Here is a 22,932-nt window from a genome sequence, read left to right as displayed (position 1 = left end):
GCAACTTAGTGCCAGCAGACATGCATAACAACTTTGCTGATAAATGTGGGACAACGGTGCGTTCCTTTTGTTGACTTTCTGTTGTGCAAAGGCAGGTGCATCTTGGACCTCACTGACAAATTATGCCTATGACCTGATGGAATGTAGCAAGGAGCATATTACAAGCAGATTTACCCACTCCACCAAAGCGCTATATAATCTTGCAGGTGATGCAGTTGGCTTTGGAGGACGTTATTTATGTTGTTACCATTTCATGGCTGAGAAGAGAGTGCTCCAATCTATGTGACTGTCTACAATAGTAGTATTTCATTTGTCTCATACCCAGGTATGTCCCTTCTTGATTTCTTTGTGTGGGTATTTATCTGGGTGGGTATCTGGGCATTGAGAGAAGGCATGCTAATCTCAACCTTGCAACTCACACCAGTAGGATCATTTCAGCTAACTGCTTCCCGTCTTCCTCTGGGAAAATTTTCGTATGCAACCTGTGAGATACTGATTAGTCTGATATGAGTTTATATCAATCTAGCACACTCTTTATTAGCTTCCTGTCACACGTATAGGAATTTGGACTAGATATATGCTACATTCATCAACAGACAATTTCCATTGGCGCCTCTGATGATGGATGCTGACAGCCTAATAGATATTTATCTATCAGACTGTCAGCATCCACATACCATATATATATTATACTGACATTCAGCTAGGGTTGTTACAGATGAAGCTTTACCTATATTGTAGTAGCAAACCGAGTTCATGCATGTTCATGTTGGAATGCCAGTTGATTTTGATGAGACTCAATAAGCCGGTCGGTTCTGAAATGTTCCTTCAAAGTCAAAGTAGTTCATGATATGGACAGTAGCTCATAGACTTTAAGTTACCTTGATTGACATTTATTCAAAAGTAAAAACAGGTTTGCCAAATGGATTTGGAGGCATCATAGTGTAGGGGCAGCTGCCTCGATACCAAGAAAGAGTGAGGCGAGGGTAACTAGCTTTCTGAGAAGCAGGAAGAATTGCCCCATAAACTGCTAAAGGAATGCAGGTCCATCGATGAGTACTCAACTCTTCAGAGAACGAATGAAAGAAGCAACAGAAGATCGCTATAGAATCATTAAAGTCAATAGCCATTGCATGTGTGTGTATGAGCATAACATTCATGAATTCTGTCTCAAATATTTGTAGGGCCACCCTAAAAAATCCCAATGTTTCATTTGACTGGCTCTTGTTCATCAGTAACCGAAAAGACTATTAGCTCTCTCATAGCTTATTAGGCTGATAGGTAATGAGTTGTCATATATATATATATATATATATATATATATATATATATATATATATATATATATATATATATATATATATATATATATATATATATATATATATATACCGAATTCTTTCAACGTCATTCACGCTGGACCCGACGTATTATATGCAAGGAAGGGGCGACGAAACTTTCTTGAAAGCAGATTTACTTAACGTTTTCAGCTGGTGGACCAGCCTTCATCAGACTCTGACGAAGAGAACAAATGAACTGTGTGTGTATGTATATATACACACGCACACACACGCACACACACACACACACACACACACACACACACACACACACACACACACACACACACACACACACACACACACACACACACACACACACACACACACACACACACACACATATATATACATTTTTTTTTTTGCGCTAGCCTTTTTACTTGCATTTCAGCAAGGATTGTGGCATGTGGTCAGCCACTACTCTGTACTTGTGATCTATGACATTTAGTCAACAATATTTGACACCTGAGAGGGAGCCAATGGCCTCCTAGCTTTGTTAATGTCCCTTATTGCTGGTTGTTTGTTTGGCATTAAAACTTGACCTACTCTGCAAATCTTGGAGGCACACAGAAATGTTAGCTCAAGCACAAATACAGTGCCTAGAATATAGTAAGTATATTCTAGGCACTGTAGCGCAAAGAACTCTCAGTCTTTGGACGAATGTCACTTACATCAGAACAAATTGTACCTTCGTTGGATAGTGGCAACTGGCAAAATAGGATTTATGCAAAACGTGTGTGATTGTTTTGTTGGTCATATTTATTTATTTATTTATTTACATTACCCTCAGGGCACATAAAGGCGTTACAGAGGGGGTGGGTAATAAAACAAAAAATGCAGTAAAAACAACACAATAATACAACAAATTAATTAGAATACATGTTCAAACAATACTCAGTTATTAGAGGCTTAAGATATGATCGGTTAGTGCAGTCTTGAAGGATGACACGTCCTCAATGGAGGCGATGGAGGGGGGAAGGTGCTGCATAATAAGATAAAATGGTGTTCCTCGGTAAAGTAGAGCAGTATTAAATTGTCCATATGCAGTGCGCATTCTTTTCGCTTCAAATGCGCGACCTGTGCTTTCGGCTTCAGTGTCACAGTGTGCTGCAATCGGATTCGGCACTTTTTTTTGTTACACTTGCGGAGATTTTGACAAATTAAGCAACGAAAGTGCGAAGAAAAATAGCAACCGAAAGTCTTGACCACCGCTAGCCATAGCGAGTAATTACATTTCGCTTCGCAACCTGCGCATTTTCGTAATGATGATAGCTTGAATTTTACTGTGCCGCTTGCGCCACCTCTGGCTGTCCTAGAGAAACAATCGTCGACTGAGACGAGCAGCGAACTCCAGTGCCGTGTCCTCTACCGTCACTCGTGAAGATCGGCGCGGGCGTCGGGACAAAATCACGCCGCCGCAGTGAAAACAGCGCAATGCTTCGGACTGTGCTGGTAGCGCGCAACGAACTGGGCCGTGCCCCTAGTCGCTGCAAGCGTTTCGTCCGAGCCGCCAGCGTGCTCTGCCTGGAAAGGAGGGACGTAAATCCCAGCAACCGGTGAGAGGAAAGAAAAATAGCCACGAAAAGGTCATCACTTCGATGTAGACACCGCGATCTTGCAAGAACTCCTTATTCGGTGTCACCACGTTCTTTCTGGGACGGATATTATTTTGCTTGTGTACTATCGTAGCGAAAACGAAAACTAAGTTTCGCTACCCCGCCTTTACGATCGCTGCACGGTTGCTCGCGGCTCCGATACGTCTTTTGATTCTCGAGTTGGAGCTTGTTCCAATACGCTATCGTCTATAATTTGCCAAATCCTACAGTCGTGAAGATCTATAGCGTCGCGCACGACACCGCATCGTGCGACTGCGTGACCTATAAATTAATCGCTCTGGGTTTTTACGCGTTCGGTAGCCAAGTTACCTGAATACTAGTGCACTTTTTTCCGCGTCTGTCGCAGGCTGATTGCACAGAGCCCTAGGATCCTACTGAAGCCCAAGTTCAAGGATGGCGTGGCGCGACGGATGTACAGCGCAGGTAATGTGAACGAATGGTACAGACCCAGTGCCTTACCACGGTTTTATACTTTTGGATCATTGCTCTCTATAAATAATGTTTGTCGAGCTTCTAACCTCTGCTGCTGTCTAGATTGCGTGTGGTGGCTTACTGACCTTCACCGCAAACCTGAACTGTATGTTTCTTAATAGCTAAATACAGGCAATGGCATTTTATGCACCCAGTGCTAGCTTACAGTTATCATAGTGGAAGCAAGCGTGGTAGAGCTATGACACTTTATTCAGTATATGCACACACTCCAGCATTGTAGGTCTAACCTAATTAGTGGTCGCATACTTGTTTTAGATGTCAATTCAGGTAACTTGGACATGCAAATGGGCTCAGATGTGACGCTGTACTGTTGTCTTACGCTTTCCCGGCTTCTTTCATTCTGGCTATTTCTGCCCAGGTTGCAAGCGTTGCTTTAGGTCTGGATCTTGTCTCCATGCAGATTTGCCCCGGCACTTACGAGTACAGCTGCCAGCGCTGTCACCAACCATGGAGATGGGCACCATCGTGAGCTGGGAAAAGAAGGAAGGTGACAAGCTGGGTGAGGGAGACCTGCTGTGCGAAATTGAGACAGACAAGGCTACGATGGGCTTCGAGACACCTGAAGAAGGATACTTGGCCAAGATCGTCATCCCCGCCGGCACTAAGGACGTGCCACTCGGAAAGGTTAGGGTTCCGTCAGCTCATGGGGTCACGTGATTCGTGCAGTCTTTTGTGGAAGTTGGAAAATATATCCAATGGTTCACAGTAGCCGGGACTGAGCTTCGCTGTCAAGACACATATTGTCGTAAGAACAGACAGAGGCTGTTGTATTGGTCAGTCACTGTTGAGGGTATCACTTTCACAGGATGCCGATTGGCTAAGCAGGCAGGTAGAATGCATGGGACTGCAGTTAGGAACCACGCTGGATGTTACGTGGCATCTGTTAATAATCGAAAATGCAGCTTCAAGGGGCCAGTAAGGCGTGACTTATCATGTGACACGCAGTAACCAATAGTGCCCACTGCATCTGATGGGAACTTGTAGTAAGCGGCATGCGTGGTGTCTGTAGTGTGCAGGTGAGTCACAACTGTGCACGGTTTTGCTGCCGCTCGTGAATTGGTTAGTGCCTGCAGTTCATCCTAAACATGCATGAGTAAACATCCGTCATTATATATAAATTGTCTGCTCTTTTGCTCACCGTTTTTTAGAACAAAACACAGGCCATCAACATCATTTAAGTAGGAAGAGAGGGAATCCCTTCTTGTTTTATTTTTTGCCTGCAAATGCTTCATGTTATTTTTCATGCTGCAGAGAACTACTTAACAGAAACAAAGAAAAAAAAATTGCAATAGTGCAGAATCAGGTGAATGGAGGTGACAGTAGCGTACCCTGATTTTCTTCCGAAACATAATTGTGGAATGCGGTAGATTAACTTTCCAATGGAACGGCCTTTAATCAGCATTGAAACTCTAATGTTGAGGAAACTAACCCTTCCTGTCATTTGTTTCTCTTGTAGGAAAATATTGGCCCATATGTTCCCCTAAAAGGTAGTAATTTTACAGTGTACAGTAAATGCTTTAAAAACACATGAGGGTTAGCAGTCCATTAGATGCAAACATGAAAACTGTTAGGATTACTAGTATGCACCATAAATTGTAATTAATTACTGCATTTTAATTTCACATCTGAGAAGTAATTCAGTTAAACTTGTTGCTGACACTGTACGTGATTGAATTATGTGCCACACTGTTTACTGTGCATGGAGACGTGTGGTGACATGCAGATATAGCAAATTGCCTCTTTTCCTACTGTGATGTGCAGCTACACTTCCGTACATCTCCTTGCAGCTCCTATGCATTCTGGTGTTCAACGAGGAAGACGTCGCTGCTTTCAAGAGCTTCGTTGACGATGGCGCTGCCGTCCCGCCCCCACCTAAAGCAGCAGCCGCACCCCCACCTGCTGCAGCTCCGGCACCAGCAGCGGCACCTCCGCCACCTGCACCGTCAATGCCTGCTGCTTCGGCAGCCGCCCCGACAACCGGCCTGGGTGGTCGCCTCTTTGCCAGCCCCCTGGCGAAGCGACTGGCAGCAGAGCAAGGCATTAACCTAGCTGTAAGCATTGCTGCTGGCGCTGTCAATTGTGACCATGTTGCTTTCATGTTTTGGCAAGAGCTATAGTGCTGGACAAGGAAGCTTTAAAAGCTTCCCGGTACACTTCAGTGTGCTTTCTAAAGAAAAATTTGCAGTCTTTAATGGCATGTGCACAGCTGCAAACTCTTTCCTTAAGTCTGTTTCGCTGCAATACGGAAATGTTACGCAGCGAAGCACATTGACAGTGGAAAAAGGTCGTTCTGATAGGTATACTCAAGGAGGTTTAAATAAAACTTGCTGGAGTGGAGGCCGCCTATACTTAACAATGGGCCGCAGTGAAGCCGCGCCACGCGCGCGGCGGCCATCTTGCCATAGGCAAGAAACGGGAGCCAAAGCGCGCCCGCCGCGCTGACCGCGTCTTTCCGCCGTGGTTTTTAATGGTTATAATGGCGAACATTAAGGGAGAAGTTGTCAAGAATAAGAAGCGAAATCGCAGATAAGAATGCGGTCAGTTTTATTCTGTTTCTTTTGGCGTTTTCCTTGCAAGCATGCACACCGAAGGGCCTGTATCACTGTTTTTTTTAATAATTATCCTCGTAAGAGCAGACCTCATTTCTCGGCATTCATTTTCCTGTTTATTTCAGTCGTCATGTGACGGAGTCTTATGCATATATGGAGTTCGGCCACTTTCTTTGAGCGGAATATAAATGTGGGTCTAAAGCACCACACTCGATATGCTCATCGAGTGTGGTGCTTTCATTTTCCTGTTTATTGTCATCGAGTGTGGGCATTCATTTTCCTGTTTATTTCAGCCGTCATGTGACAGAGTCTTATGCATATATGGAGTTCGGCCACTTTCTTTGAGCGGAATATAAATGTGGGTCTAAAGCACCACACTCGATATGCTCATCGAGAAGGATATATATTCGTCAAGGCTTGAAAGCCATCTCTTTTCTCAAGGCAAGCTCAAAATCTCCAAAAAGAATAGTTTTGGCTTTGCATGGACGTGCTTCAAGGGCGTTCAGCTTGCACTCAACACTATTTCAATAGATACAGCTTTTTCGATACCATTTCGTAGGCTTGGCCACTCTCTCTTACCCTGTCAATGAATCAATTAAAAACACCCAAGTGGCATAAGTCATAAGTTTAAGCCAACGAGCATAGTCTGTCATCATGTATTCCAGTCCCAAAGTCCGCATATCTAACCGTTTAGTCGCCCACAATCTCAACATGTTTTCTCATTTGTCATCAACAATCAAAGTACAGCAGAGTTTTTGTGCTGCATTGGGCTAGCTTTTTCGAGACAGTGACTCATCTGTGAAGCCAGCATTTCCTTTGATGGAATTCTGTACACCGTTCTCGTATAGAGCGCTCTGCTGACAGTGCGCGATTAAACTTTGTACGTACATGTAAGCTGATGGAGAAGTGCAGCGTTAACACAAACGCCCGCAGCTCGGATGGAATACGTGCCTTTCTGGTCTTTTCGTGCCCTAGGGGTTGCTGTATGTATGGGGGAAGGCTGCAGTGAACATCGCCCTGCCCTACTCAGACATGAGCTTTTGATCCTTGATCTCCTTTATTATCGCTTGAGGATCGAGCCTCGCTCTTTTTGGTTAGTGTGCAATCTTTCTGCTGCAGAATTTTCATCTTGAGCTGTTTTATCTCTTCTTGGAAAAGAAGCATTTCTTCGTAATGCTGCCGTATAGGTGATGCAACTGTCACATCTTCAACTTTTTTCAATTTGAACGCATCTAACGGCCGGAGTACCCTGGGCGATCGGAATTAGGTCGCTTTATTTGCAGCTGGAAAGAGCACTGCACAGTTCAGGCCTGCTGGTTTTACTCGATCGCTGCACTGCATAAAGCAAATACAAATATAACGAAAAAATGCACGAATGTAACAAAAAACAGGTCCTTGTATATTGCCCAAATGACGTTACTTAACCTCGTAGTTGCGAGCTACCTTTTTATAGCACGAACAGGGCAACCGATAACGAAATCTCGCCTGTTTATATAATTTCAATGAATAGCAAGCGGTGCGTTATTTTCCTATTCGCGCTCCGCACCAGTGGTATCAACAAGCACAAGAATGTGTATCACTGGGTTTTGCAAGTGTTCTACAAATGCGTCAAGCACAGCTAGTCGAAGAACTCCCAGGTCGCAGCCTAGTCCGGTCGAAACAATTTGGCGAAAAGTGCCTCCAACATATGCGATCGCCGTGGCTTCCAGACTTCCCGTCAAACAGCCTGCCCCGACGTGTGTCAAACATTTGAGTCCTTACGAAAACGGTTAGGAAAAAAGAATGACCGTCAGATGTGAAATTAGAGACAGATTGCGGGCTGTCAGCATATGTTCCGGCATATAGAGAAGTTTTCATCGAGCTCGAAATGTTCTGCTTACAACTGAAACTTCATCCCAGAGTATCTTTTCGCTCATTTATACAGCCGTACGCAACGCACAATGTATCCAACAACGTCCGGACGCCACCACGCCAGAGAACAGCTAGAACATCTATGCGGCCGCTGCAGCATGCGTTGCGGAAGGCGCGCTTTCTGCCTATGGCAAGATGGCGGCACGCGGCTTCAGCTGAGGGGCGCCTCCTCCACTCCAGCAAATTTTATTTTAACCTCCTTGGGTATACTTGACCAGCTCTCTCGTCAGCGAGTACGTTGAGGAAGGAAAGCACTGCTTGGCTGGAGGGTAACCTTTAATCAGCGGTAGATATGTTGATACAAAGTGCTTTGCTTAAACTATGGTGTGATGATTTACTCTAGCCTAACTGCTTACATGACTTAGAAAAACAGTTACAGGGGCCCTTTAAACACAACTTTCAGTATTGCTTGTAAAATGTTGAGACATGCTAATGTAGCTTACATGCTTATTATAGCACATACCTGCTGGAAGCGGGCCAGGAGGAAGAATTGTGGCTCAAGATTTGGCTTCTGCCGCAGCCATGCCGAGGGCGGCAGCAGCTGGGGGTGTTGCATCAAAATACGAGGACATATCGCTCACCAGTATGCGTCAGGTGTGTTGTGGATGCCTGAGAAAATTAGTGTGTTATCTCAATGACCAACATCTATCTCTTTCTTCTGTTCTTTTTCTACCTTAATTTCCACATTATGTCAAGAACAGCTCGGAATTTTAAAAGTGGACAAAACGAAGAGAAAAAATGCAAGACGTCTAAAATTCCGCACTGTTCTTGGCAGCATGACTTATCACCAACTCGGCCAAATGTGCATCCTCCTGGGAATATGTGCCATGCTGAATTTTGTGACGATTTTGTGCTGTTGGTGGAATCGATCCCATAAAGTACTCTTCACAGCACCACCCGGGATAGTGTTTTTGCTGGACAGCTAATACGTTGAGTGCCATCTAGTGCATGATCAAGTACGTACCTCCCAGTGTTCGGGCATTCATTCTCTGTAATAATGTACAGGTTGCTGAGGCCAGATAGATGGTGTGCATTGCGCAGTTTTTCAAAATAATTGTGGGTAAAATAAACAGGATTTTGGTGTAACAAATTGATGTGCGTGCTATGCTATTTCTTGGGTTACTTGATTCATACCTGAAAATTTTGATATTCGACACTCCTAATTTGTGGTAATGCTTCGCATTGTACTGAAGCTGCGTAGCAAGAACACTGCTTCAACTTCCTGTTTGGTTAGCAAGTGTGAAAGTACGACAACACACACACATTGTCGAGGAGGGTTTAAAGTTTTTGCACAGAGGTTTAGTTCCTGCTTCGCTTATTTTTTGTATTTGTGTTGCCTCTTGCTTGACGTTGGACATTACACTAGAAAAGCCTGACTGTTGAGAAGCGGGTTCCAAGATTTTGAAAGAAAGTGCCCACAGCTTCTTATTTGGCATTGCTTCTGCTGCAAACGAAAGTAAAATATTAGGGGTGTGCGAATATTCGAAATTTCGAATATTTTTCGAATAGGGTTTCCTATTCGATTCGATTCGCACTGGAATTTTACTATTCGAACTATTCAAACTTCCCAAAAACAAATACAGTCAACGTCCAATTAAAAGTGACCCCTTCAAATTTTCAATATGCTTCACCTCATTACACTCTAGTATTGCAGCAAAGCTGTCTTTCAAGCTCCGTTACGGTCGAACTTTGCGAAAATACAGTCAACGTCCGATTAAAAGTGACCCCTTCAAATTTTCAATATGCTTCACCTCATTACACTGTAGTATTGTGGCAAAGCTGTCTTTCAAGCTCCGTTACGGTCGAACTTTGCCAAGACAAAGTCAACGTCCGATTAGAAGTGGTCCCTAGATTTTTGATATGCTTCACCTCATCACATCCCGGTATTGCGGCAAAGCTGCCTTTCAAGCTCCGTTGCGGTCGAACTTTGCCAATACACAGTCAACGTCCAATTGGAAGTGGTCCCTAGATTTTCAGTATGCTTCACCTCATCACACCCCAGCACTGCGGCAAAGCTGCCTTTCAAGCTCTGCTAGGTCGCAAATATATTGACTCAAGAAAACGCTAGTTCCAACATGGAGATGAAAGATGTGGCAGAAGTGGGGGCTCAATTAATGCTGTTTTGGACCTGAAACTTGGGCAAGAAGTCCGAAAAATCGGAAGCCAAAGCTTTTTAGCATCCAAAATTTCAGATGTTCTTATATATCGACATCTTCGAGGCAGATTTGGAACTCTGGACTTGAAGGGAGCACACCCTTGTCCACCACATCAGTTGGGCTTCCACAGAAGTTGAAAGAGGAGGAGAGGCTGAGGAAATGGCATCTTTGCCTATCACGTGTAAAGTGTTGTTGGCAACACTTTGGTTGCACCAAATCATGTACATAAATAGAATTCGGCCTCTACATTGCCTCATTCTTGATAAGAAAACTATGAAACACCACCCGTCCAGTGCTTCATCAACCTGGCGAAAAGAAACTTTCATATTGCTATCTCATAAGAATATGCTTAGGAATCCTCTCTAACTACAATTTCGATTCGAAGTATTCGAAAAATATTCTAGAAATATGCGAAAAATATTCGATTCGATTCGCACTCACACTTCAATATTCGAATTCGCTTCGCACCCAAAATTTTGCTATTCGCACAGCTCTATAAAATATCACTCGAAACTGAAGTTACCTTAGGTTATGTGCATGTTTTGAACCTGGCTGTTTGTGTACAGAAGGTTAAAGCTTCTTGGCTTGTAAAGCTGCGTCCTCTCTGCTGTGTTTTCAGACAATCGCGAAGCGGTTACTTCAATCAAAACAGACAATACCACACTACTACCTCAGTACTGATATCAAGATGGACGCTGTCTTCAAGTAAGTGCCCACTTTGGGAACAGAATTCTTAGTGCATGTAAACACAAGGAGCTGGAGTGTCAGCTGCATTATATTGCCGTAGCAATAGTGGACGTGGAGAGAAAACCAGGGCACTCAGAGGTCTTATCACACTTTCATTTTAAGGACGAAACCTAAAATCATCTAGTTGTGTGTTTATTGCGAATGTTAACATAGGTGTCTGAGTAGACGGTATAATTGAAAATTTGTCTGGAACATATGGCAGCCATAAGCAGTGGCTGAATGCCACTCGCATGACGTGGTCTGAGAACATTGACTTTCGTTATTACCAATTACGTGCAAATAGTAAGGGTTGGAAGTGCTATCACAGATGGTGATAGGTGAGGAGACAAAAGAATCGTGAGGTAAAGGTGAATGGGAGAGAGCATCTGCACCTGAATGCTTCCTGCCCGAGTGATAAATGATGATGATGTCGTATTCTTGTGGGAGCTCGCAAACGCGCAATGAAGATGTGTCATCAAAACTTTGTGATGGTTATAAACGCACTCCTCTCTCCTTTTTCGTTTCTTTTCACAGCATACAGTGCTTTTCTAAAGATGTGATAAGTGTGAAAAAAAGATTAGCGGACTAAATTAGCTGACAGTTTTGGTAATGAAAAGCATTTGTGCAAGATACATCTCAGCTTCTCCATTCCAGGCTTCGTGCCGAGTTCAACAAGATGATGGAGAAGGATGGTGTCAAGATCTCTGTGAACGACTTTGTGATCAAAGCAACCGCGCTGGCGTCCAAGAAAGTGCCGGCCGCAAACTCTTCCTGGCAGGACACCTTCATCCGAGAGTGAGTTGGTCGCATCACCTTCGAACAGCTTAGTGGCTTCTAGTTACCGTCTACGTGCACATTTATTTTTTGTTTTGTTTCCAAGCTTACAGCTGCTGTTTCCTCTTTACATGGTCCTTGTTTACACTGCAACAGAAATGTGTATATATTTTTCTTGGCTTTCTTGCTTTTTTAAATATATAACTTTCATATTTTTTGACAGTTTGTTTTACATTGTCTTCAAATATACCATACAATGTCATGACTGAGAAGAAAGGAAATCGATCGAGAAGCTCATTTTTGTTAAACAAAATCATGGGACATCTTATTTGAAGATTTTAATGCAGAGGTTGTGGGCTCAGTTCTCACCAACGACAAGTTGTTTTTGCATCTACTTGCACCCGACTTTACAACATACATAATTACTGCACTTAATCAGAAACTACAAATATCGTGCCCTGTGCTTTCCTTTGCTTCATTATATGTTGCCTTTTTACGGTTTCTTTCTGCACTGTCATGTTGTACTTGTTGCTGAGCATGAGGTCATACAATTGATTTCCGGCAGACGCAGATGTACTCTGATGCATATTAGATGCCAGAGCAGCCACGTCAACCATGTTTTAGGTGCATGCCACCCATTACATAGCCCATTGCACGTAGCTCACTGGCATTCCACATAGCCCACTGTGGAGCTTGAAAGCTTTAAACTGTGCAATTAAGTATTTCATTGTAATGTTTTTATCCCTTTCATGATTCTTACATAGACGTTCACTGATGCTCCTCAATGGAGAGAGTAGGTTATATTCAGAAATACATCACACCAATTTTACTTAAGTGCACACTTTATTCTAAACTTCTTAATCTTATAATGTTTACCCTTTGTGAAGCATCAAACTGACAAATTTTTCCACTTGATATTAATGACATTAACTCATTCCATTAAACGGGGTACAACTGCACTTGGTAGCAACACACTCTGAACACCGGACAATTGTTTTCAGGTACAAGTCTGTAGATGTGAGCATGGCAGTGAGCACTCCAGAAGGACTCATCACACCCATCGTTTTCAGTGCTGAGAAAAAGGTATAGTGCATTTACTTTGCTGTCTTAATTCTGCTTTCTCTTTTTTATCTCTTTCATACTTTGAATTCTGCTCTTTTACAGTACTAATGATAATTTTGATTGGGAAAGGAGGTTACTGATCAACATCACAATGACACGGCATTTTGTAATCTGTGTAGAGCCTAAAATATTTTGTGTTTATAGTGAGAACCGCTACAGGTGTCTACCGGTGTTTTTCGTATCTCATCAACATTGTTGCAGTAACTAACAGCGATTAGTCATTGAGTGTCATTGTCATAAAGTTTCTAGGCTACTAAAAGAAAACAAAGAAAGGCCCTCGTCTTACAATGGCTGCAGTTTTAGACAAGCAGCAGCACTGTTTACGTCGACTGCGTTCCCAGAGGATCTCCAAAAGCCTCGCATGGCGCGAGCATATTCCTAAGAGCAGGCATTGTATACAGCTCATTGTAGCAAACAAAAGGACACCAGTTTGTGCATTAAGCAGGGATGCAACAGCTGTGCCAATTGCGCCAATTTGATACAATTCTTTATTTTTGCGCCAAGCTGAGCTAAAACCGTGAAATTTGTTAAAATTGCGCCACGCTGCGCCAAAATGCCCGACCAGCTTAATATTTTCTCAGTTACGCAAATTTGAGCGAGAATTGGAGGCCGCGTGGTCATCTGCAGTGTGGGCATCGTCATCCAATACAGACGCGCAGACCCTAACCCTAACCCCTCCCCCCCCCCCCCCCCCCCCCCCGCGCGAAAGAAATGAAAAAAAGTCAGTTTCACCGCAACGATGAAGCAATGAATGCGATAGCAACAAATTGTAATGTTATACGAAGTGAGGCTGGCAGCAAACTCTTTTGTATCTGACCTCGCGTAACTTTACAAAACGTTGGTGTAAGAGAATACGGCCGCTCCAGGGAAAGATGCTCTTTCTGCGCAGTGTCTTCGCATTGAGAGCGCAGCACGTAGCAGGACATATGAGTTGCCCGCTGATGGCTGCAGAGATAGAGCGCGCGCCAGCGATCGCTACCGCGCCCTTAGAATCAAAGTTCAAAGTTGCTGCTCGAGCGACAGCCCCTCCCCGCCCCCCTCTCGCGTCTTTTCATGTTCGTTCAAGACGGGCGGGGCGTTTCCTCTATGCTTCGATGGCAGGCTTCCGGAGCGGAGTGGTGTTATCGCATGCGCCCTCCGAGCGACAGAGATGGGCTGGCTCGTTTGATATCTGCTTCAGCCGCGTTCGTCGCCCGCACTCGCGCGCTTTTACCCGCGGTTGAACATACTATGCACAGGGATATATTATCAATTTGGACTTTATACGGGAGATGACGGCAAATACTCGTCGAGAGTGTCCATATAGTTGCTATCGCAATAGAAAAGGACAGTAGTGCTCAAATTTCCTGATGCTTGTTCTATTGCGTGCAGGACGCCTTTTAAGCCACTTCTGCCACAGTGCAATGGTGTCCTGCGGAAAAGCATACTGAGATTTAGAAAGGGCTATTAGGGGGGGGTACTAGCTGTCAGGGACACAGCATATGTTGTTCCTTAATTACTCATTCGTGCACGCGCCGTGTAATTACGAGTACTAGTATGATCGCTGACGTCTAAAACATTATTGGCTATCATTTGGAGCTGCTGTGTATGGCATTTCTGTGGCCTTGAGAAACAATAGACAAAAGCGTATGTCAGTTTTTTTTTCGCTACCCCCACTTGCTCCTGCTTTACGAATCTCCCAAATTTCCAAGTTAGCAGGTCCACATTAGCATTTCCAGTGCCTGTCGAATTATTTGACAGGTCCTGCAAATGCTAATGTGGACTTAGTCATTGTTCGCACATTGCTTTTATTGAAATAGCAGTGTTCACGTGCGCTGTGCACGAATTAGTTGATGTTGAATGGTTTTTACATGTTTTTGTTTTCTTTTCTAAAAGTAAGCCTTCTTTGTTATACTGCTCCAAATTTGGGATTTCGGCCTAAAGATTGAGGTTTTTTTTTCGTAACCTGCTCCGAATTTGGATTTTTGTGCTCCAAAAGCAACATTTTGCTGCTCCAAAAATTGCTCCAAATCCTATTTCGGCTGTTGCATCCCTGATTAAGACATGTGAAAAATGACTTGATAGTAGGGGTGTGCGAATATTCGAAATTTCGAATATTTTTCGAATAGTGTTTGCTATTTTGATTCGATTCGCACTGCGATTTTACTATTCGAACTTCCCAAAAACAAATACAGTCAACGTCCGATTGAAAGTGACCCCTTCAGATTTTTAATATGCTTCACCTCATTACATTCTCATATTGCGACAAAGCCGCCTTTTATGCTCCGTTACGGTCGAACTTTGCCAAGACAGAGTCAACGTCCGATTGGAAGTGGTCCCTAGATTTTCACTATGCATGACCTCATCACACCCCGGTATTGCGGCGAAGCTGCCTTTCAAGCGCTGCTACAGTCACAAATGTATTAACTCAAGAAAACGCTGGTTCCAACATGGAGATGAAAGATGTGGGAGAGGTGGGGGCTCAATTAATGCTGTTTTGGACCTGAAATTTGGGCAGGAAGTCTGAAAAATTGAAAGCCGTAGCTTTTTAGCATCCAAAATTTCAGATGTTCTTATATCGACGTCTTCGAGGCAGATTTGGAACTCTGGACTTGAAGGGAGCACACCCTTGTCCACCACATCAGTTGGGCTTCCACAGAAGTTGAAAGAGGAGGAGAGGCTGAGGAAATGGCATCTTTGCCTTTCACATGTAAAGTGTTGTCGGCAACACTTTGGTTGCACCAAATCATGCACGTAAATAGAATTCGGCCTCTACATTGCCTCATTCTTGATAAGACAACTATGAAACACCACCCCGCCAGTGCTTCATCAACCTAGCGAAAAGCAACACTTTCATGTTGCTATCTCATAAGAATATGCTTAGGAATCCTCTCTAACTTTTTTTTTCTGGAATTTTGCTCCGAAGTATTCGAAAAATATTCGATTCGATTCGAATTCGCTTCGCACCCAAAATTTTGCTATTCGCACAGCTCTACTTGATAGTCATGCGAAGAAGGCTGTCACAGAAGGCTACAAAGTGTGAAGTCCTCCTTGACAGATAGTATCTCAAATTGTTCTTTGATGGCAAATCATTTTTCAGGGGCTTGCGGAAATCTGCCAAGAAACAAAGGCATTGGCTGCGAAGGCGAGGGAGAGGACATTGCAGCCTCACGAATTTCAGGTAATATTGATGGTGCACATACCCCGTATCGTATTCTGGGCAGGCTGAACTTGCTTCCTAAATTTGCCTAATATTTGTGTCTGAATAGTTTCAAGCTCCCTTTGCCAATTTAACCGGTTGGCTTTTGGTAGCTGCGCTATGTGACGTTGGATAACAATTCGGAAGGAAAGTCTAGTGGCACAGCTGGCACATGTATTAACCATGCACATGCAAAGTACTGTAGCTACAAAATATCATGAAGTTGTATCTCTGCTATTTTCTGATGTTCCCAATTTTGAAGGGTTTAAAAATAAAGGTACGTGGAATGGGTTAGACCATACATATTTGACTGCTAAGAAACAGACCTGCTTTATGTGCATGTGCACTTTTGTCTGCATTCCAGATGAACTTATATCAGGCTGATATAACTTCATTTCTTCTGTTATATTGCTCAGGAAACGTGCCTTATACGACACCTAATGACCATGTCAATGAATGAAAAAGTAGTCTTATGCATTTTTGAGTAAACATCAGCCGCTACAAAATCTTGAATATTAATAAGGTGTTTCCACTTAATGCAGCCGAACCTGTGCATAGCACACACATTACTTGGAGGTAATGTTTCTTTTCAATAGGAAATGCAGCTTGCCTGTCAATTTTTCTTTCTTTTTATATTTAACAGTCTAACCACGGAGCAACTCAGATGAGTTTATACTGAAGCACTAAGGTTAGAATAATGCAGAATAAATGCTCATAACACTGAAATCTGCCTTAGTTAAAGATGGCTGTTTAAAGGGTAGAAAATTGACCAAAACATAAAATCGAATTCATAAGCGTCACACTGGCATCACGTGCTGTCACCAATGAACCATGAGCCCTGTCAGAGTTGAATAAGGTTACTGTTCGGTCTCTTGCAGGGTGGCACCATTACAGTGTCGAACCTGGGAATGTTTGGCGTCAAGAACTTCTCGGCCATTATCAACCCACCTCAGGTTTGCCATTTTCTGCGCTGCAACTGAAGCAGCACTTTGTTACATTATTAGCAGGGCATAAAATGTCCTGTGCAATCATCCTCGGGGAACTAAAAGTGCAGTACGCTATACAGGTGAAGCTCAACATATGATGAATATAGATATAACAAATTATTGCATATAAAGAATCAATTCTAAAATTAGGTTGGTAATGTTATCAAGAAAGCTTTACCTTGGAAAGGCTTGTTCTGCTCTAATGCATGGGCTATACCAGCGGCCATAGTAGCAGAGTACAGATTCATGTGTTATCCCCTCCATTGTAGCTTGGCCTGGTTGGACCATAGATTGCAAGGCAACACGTTGCTGGCACTGTGTGACTACATTGATTGTACAGCTGTGTATTTGTAGCAGCGAAGAATGCATGTATGTAACTTATCGTCGTTGTCATGCCTCATATCTGTATGGCAGGGTGCCATCAGGTCACCAGAATCCGCAGGAGGCCCTTTGCTGGCTTGTCGAGGCATCTTGATTGCAATTATATCTCACAGAGCTGATCACCTTTTTCTTTTTGGTTTTTGCTGATTCTCTGTATGCTTAGTGGATATTAACAATAATGAATGCAATTTTAAGTCTGATGAGACTTTGTTACAGCGAGGTTTGACTGCATGCACAATTTAAAGTCGCCATTTTTTCACTGCCTTTTTTTTTGTCAGCATATTTTTTTCTCCTGCCTAGCAAAAGCACGAAAAATTTAGGCCAGAATTCAGCTGGAAACGAGTGCCAATACAGTATCTATTATATTGTCACGTGGTCGTGACGTTGACAAAGGCAGCAGTCAGTACGTCTGAGATGAATCTCTTTATTTGGCCGAACTTGTGGTCGGGAAACTGAATGTCAAACGACAGCAATACACTGATAGCGGCGAACAGAGAGTTGACCGTCGATCAACTGACAAGCGGTTAAGCGCGTCGGCTTTTATACAGGCGCTATCGACCTTTCCAGCGATATCGCTGGTGGCGGCGTTATCTCTGGACAAAGCTGGAACATTCGCGTGCGGCGCGCAATCTTAACAAAACGATCTACTACAATCGCGAAGCTTCTCGAACACTGCTTCGCGGACAGCGTCGAGCGTCGATAACCGTCCTTGCTAGTCAAACCCCAATACATCAAAATAAAACAAGAAGTGGGCGTGGCAATATCCACCCATGTGCTCCCTCTGCAAAACTTTTTCAAGTAATCATCAAATGACCTCCATATCAGGGTTTATTGCCTCACGAATCGACTGCTGCAAAAATATTTAGAATCCGTCAAGTACGAGAGGAGTTAGAGAGATTTGTCACATGCTCTTTCTCTCTCTCTTTTCATGCTAGTGAGCGCGCTGAAAGCTACGCATGGGGGAAGGGGCAGGAATGACAAGGAGGCAAAAACCTATGTCCGCATGTCAGCACGCGTCGTGACCTCAAGCACTTTGCTGTCTTGTTTTCTTTGAACGCACTGCAAGCGACTCACTTGCCCGCAACGTGAACCGCGCTAACCATGCAGCTCACGACGTTCAAATCGGCCAATGACCACGTCTTTTGGGCATGTGACACAGTTGATTTTGGTTATATGGCATCATTTGTTGAGAGAAGAGCGAATGATTTCCAGCTGACTCTGAAATTTAATTGTAAATTCCCTGCCGTGTGCTGCACGATAATGTTTGGCTCACACGTTCGCAGAAGCCTCAACTACCGATTGTCGGCATCTTCTGACTATGTTCAAAAAGTGTTGCAGGGCCTCTAATGTACACCAGGACCAATGCTGAAGTTGGCGATGCATGTATTGAGCCCATCTACAATATCCTCTGTAAGAGTGTAATTTTTTGGTGCACATGATTTTCTGATTTTAGAAAGACTGATGCACGTCAACTTCCTCTGTTTGCACTTTTGCTGTTTTCAGATGGCGCCATTAAACAGCATAGTGTTAGTGAGCAAATTCATGATGCGATCAATTGGCACCACTTACTAATACTGTGCCGCATATTTCCTTCATGCAGGCCTGCATATTAGCAGTTGGCAGCACTGAAGATACACTTATACCAGACGATGAAAGCAGTACAGGGTATGTTCACTTCTTTACTATCCCCTTGTGAGATATAATGTGCTCCTGGATTGTTTAAGTAATGGAAATTTCAACAGCGCGGGAATAAACACGAAGCACGAAAAGAGAGCTGACACAGTCAGGTCAGCTCTCTTTTCGTGCTTCGTGTTTATTCCCGTGCTGTTGAAATTTCCATTACGATGAACTACCAACTCGCCCAAACTCTCACGTTAATTTTTTAAGTAAGCTCTACAACCCTTACAATGCCATTGCAGAAGCAGTGGCTACCTATTGTAGTAGTTTTAGTGTAACAAATACAGTGGAACCACGATTATATGTCCCCTGGTTTTCCGAAGACTCGCATTTTACGACGAATTGGTTTGGTCCCGGCAAAACCTCCACAGAAATAATGTATTAAAAACCTCGGTTATACATATGATGCAATCTTGCGCTGACCCCACATCTTGCGATGACTCTCCGTTACTGTCCAAGAAAAGAAATTGCCTTTTTTACTCGAATCTAACGCCGACCAAATATTCGCGGGTGCAAAATAAAAACTCACGTGCCCCTAGGTTGACGATTAAAAAAGTTGAGAGAGTGAGACAGTATGCCTTCTTAGAATGGAAAATTTATTCTCCTGGCAGTTCATGTGCTTCTGTGATCCAGTTTTCCTGCCTTTAAGATCGCTCCTGGACACGCCTTGATCAGGTGCATATCCAGGGCCGTCACCTAGACAAGCTCTATCCACACGAATTAGCTTCAGCTGGTCAGAAAGCTCGTCATTGAGATCCAGATATTTTCACGTTTTCGGCCCATGGAAACTTTTCCTGGTTGGCAGACATACAGCTGAAAATCTGCTCCCTTTGTTTGCGCCACTCACAGTCATAGGCCTCAAGCACGCAAAAGGACACGACGCAGCTATCTTCACCGGGCAAAATAACTTTCCCTTGACGTGAGCGTTCATAATAACAGCGGCACATCCCCTATTACACTTCACAAGGGCAGAAATGCAATGCGCACAGCTCAGTCGCACACGAAAGCATCCTACGCGAACTTGTAACAAAATGTGCTCCGTTGCCATTATGTGATGGCGATGGCACTTTATCTGACTCTTCTACCGGGCAGCTGTAATAAAGATTCACTCGCACCTCCTTTGACTAAATGCTTAGCTGCCATTTTCAAATATAATGTAATTTACCTTCCTTGGAGAAGCACAGGGTTGTGCCGTGGGCTTATTCAGGTGGTCTGTACCCATTTTTTTTGGCAAGGCTGAGTGTCACTGCCTATATCTTAGTTTTTCGATTGTACGACGGTTTTGCGTGGTCCCCTCAAACTCGTATAGTCGGGATTCCACTGTAGCAACTGCAGCTGCAGGCACATGGTTTATCACCTTCAAGCAGTGTTCCCACTGTCCTTTTTCCTTGTTTTCCACACATTTGTAGATAATGAAGGAAGTAAGCTTCTAGAGGTATCCCATCTTATGTGTGTTTGTAACACAGGTTGTAGTTGCGAAACATGCAGCATGCCTGCCTGCAGTACCTCCAAAATAAGGACATTGATGTTGACATGCCTATTGCCAACTTTATGGCAGTGGCTCAAAGTAGTATATTCCATAAAAACTTCAACCATTGTCAGCTAAGCATGTTGAGAAACCCTTAGCAACATCACCATGCACTCGTGATCAAGGTATGCCTGAGCAGCCACATCACTGCACCTAAGGCCTCTGAATGAACAGTTCCCTCTTTACACACACAAGGGCCTACTCTACAAAGCAATGCATAATAATATTGTTGCAAGCAGAACAGATAAGAACGATAGAATGAAAACGGTGGAAGCATGCACTACTCGTGTAACGAAACACGTTCGGGAACCTTTGAAGTAAAGACACTACTATTACTTGAACGTGTGATATGGCGCCGCTGTGAATCTTATCGCTAAAGATGATATGAGCTGTGATCCAAGTGTACGAACCAGAATCATGCCTATCTCACTTGAACTGGAGACTGCAAAATGAAAGTATGGGTGTTAGCCCTAAATTGACATATTTTATTATGGAAGTGTTATAGCATACACGTTTCTCTGTTATTTGCTGTGTTGACTATAATACATAAAAGTGATCCTGAATATGTGTGTTAAAGGTTCTCTCTTTTTCCGTCTCCTTTAGGTACAGGACGGCTAAGGTGATGTCAGTGACCCTGAGCTGTGACCACCGCGTCGTCGATGGTGCCGTTGGTGCACAGTGGCTCCAACACTTCAAGCATCTACTCGAGAGGCCACACTTGATGTTGCTCTGAGCACGCTTAATTAAAATGTGCCATGTCCTCTGTGTAATTTATGCCGTGTAGGTAGAAGGAATGTCGACATCTTGCGACCTGCTCATCTCTCCTCCGCCATCCTTCCCCGATTCTTCGCGGACCCAGCTGAGACAATGCGCCCAGGTGCTTGGCGTCGCAGAGATTATGTTGCAGTGACTTAAAAGAAAATTTTGTTGAAATCCAGCAGCAAAGGAAAACATCGAAGCACTTCGAGGAAATGAAGTGATGGAGCTGGTGTCTTCTAAAGGAGGACAATGTGCTTGCAGGAAGGTGTTGATGCCAGTGATAATAATAGAGTGATTAAAAGACAATTCTGTCAACCACCAATGTTCTCTGTGTGTTAATCTCTGCATATATGAACATGTGTATTATGCCAACATGGGTGGGTGACAAAACAAGGCACGACATTGTTACAGTTTATGCCACTTGCACAGAAACTGCAACCACATCCTAACTTTGTATTTCCTTTGTACACCTCTGGCGCAAGATAATACGATCGAGCTTTCAGGTATGCAAGACGCAGACCAGGTAGGTCATAAATGCGACAAAAATTTGCGACAGAGTGTATGACACGGAAGAGGTATGACTGGACGTAGCAAAAACCACTCCACAAAAAGGCGTGCCATACAATACACTAAAGATCTGAGGCAGCCCAGCATTGCAGTACTGCTTTTCATTAGAGGGGGACAGTAATGCCAACTACCTCGTACAGTCACCAGCCAGCCAGTGGAGAAACGAAACTACTTGTGAGGAAGAATGTTTGCTATATAGAATATATTCAAATTCATCCAAAATTTTTAATCGCTTTACGTTCACGTTTGCTCAAATCACACTACATGGATGGATGGATGCTATGAACATCCCCTTTATAATGTGGCGGTGACGTGTGCCAGCCTGACAAAAAAAACTACTTTTTTCTTTTATGTTGGCCTAATGCCTGTTCTACTTCGACTAAATCGATCTTACTACAGAAAAAAAAAACAAATTCACAGCCCAGTTCTCTACCCTTACGGCAGGATGTCCTTACTTTTTCTACTATTTATTTTTGTGCTTTCTCTGTAGTTTTGTGCCACCAAGACTCTAACCGTATTTTACTTAATTTCTATCGCGGACGTATTCACATTTCCATTGTTGTCCCTAAAACCCAAGGCTTCATGTAGGCTCCTGCCCAAGCGTACACCTGGGTGGACATTTCCGCATTCAATCAGAATATGCTCCGTCGTTTCCTTAGCTTCCCCACAGCATGTGCATTGTTCTTCTTTACTGAATCTCGCTTTATAACTACGCGTTCTAAGACAACCCGACCTTGCTTCAAACAGTAAAGCGCTTTTCCTTAAATTATCATAAAACGTAAGTTAAAAGTGCGACGCCACCTACGCATTTGCAGCCTAAAAGCCCTGCGTAGGCATCATCCTTGTTAACTTATAAACCAGGGGCGTAGCCAGAAATTTTTTCGGGGGGGGTGGGTTCAAACCACACTTATGTATGTTCGGTGCGTGAGTTTGTATGTGCGCGTGTATATATACGCAAGCAAAACTGAAAAATTCCCCCCCCCCCCCCCCCCCCCCCCCCCATGGCTACGCCCCTGTTATAAACGGAATTGTGTACAAGCGGTATTCACCTGAGCTAGTTGGTTCATGGCTCATACTGGTTCGAGCAACGGAACTGAAAAAACGAGGGGCCAGAGGACTCTGTCCTACTCCTACCCCCCTTTGTCCCTCTTTTTTTTTCTTCGGTTCCGC

The 22,932-nt window shown here is 43.6% G+C and overlaps 1 protein-coding gene across 1 annotated transcript; it reads left to right on the top strand.

The window, feature by feature from the left end:
* Positions 1 to 2,660: 2,660 nt before the first annotated feature.
* On the top strand, positions 2,661 to 21,517 carry LOC119383166 (dihydrolipoyllysine-residue acetyltransferase component of pyruvate dehydrogenase complex, mitochondrial). The gene is made up of 12 exons (XM_037651189.1): positions 2,661 to 2,896; positions 3,303 to 3,379; positions 3,849 to 4,072; positions 5,236 to 5,499; positions 8,365 to 8,502; positions 10,684 to 10,769; positions 11,445 to 11,585; positions 12,566 to 12,647; positions 15,766 to 15,846; positions 16,743 to 16,817; positions 18,832 to 18,896; positions 21,040 to 21,517. Exons 1-12 carry the CDS (start codon positions 2,775 to 2,777, stop codon positions 21,167 to 21,169), a joined length of 1,485 nt encoding a protein of 494 aa, XP_037507117.1. The 5' UTR covers positions 2,661 to 2,774; the 3' UTR covers positions 21,170 to 21,517.
* The last annotated feature ends 1,415 nt before the right edge of the window (positions 21,518 to 22,932 follow it).

The sequence above is a fragment of the Rhipicephalus sanguineus genome, chromosome 2 (assembly GCF_013339695.2).
Source record: "Rhipicephalus sanguineus isolate Rsan-2018 chromosome 2, BIME_Rsan_1.4, whole genome shotgun sequence".
NCBI lineage: Eukaryota > Metazoa > Arthropoda > Arachnida > Ixodida > Ixodidae > Rhipicephalus > Rhipicephalus sanguineus.
The sequence above is the reverse complement of the archived record's forward strand: the minus strand, read 5'-3'. Positions and strand labels throughout refer to the sequence as shown.

What these genes read in the sequence shown, in the direction of transcription:
- LOC119383166 (XM_037651189.1), top strand. Translation starts at nt 2,775, where the DNA reads ATGCTTCGGACTGTGCTGGTAGCGCGCAACGAACTGGGCCGTGCCCCT. An exon ending in GCGACGGATGTACAGCGCAG is followed by an intron (nt 3,380 to 3,848) that starts GTAATGTGAACG and finishes GTCTCCATGCAG; the next exon opens with ATTTGCCCCGGCACTTACGA. An exon ending in CAGGACACCTTCATCCGAGA is followed by an intron (nt 11,586 to 12,565) that starts GTGAGTTGGTCG and finishes AATTGTTTTCAG; the next exon opens with GTACAAGTCTGTAGATGTGA.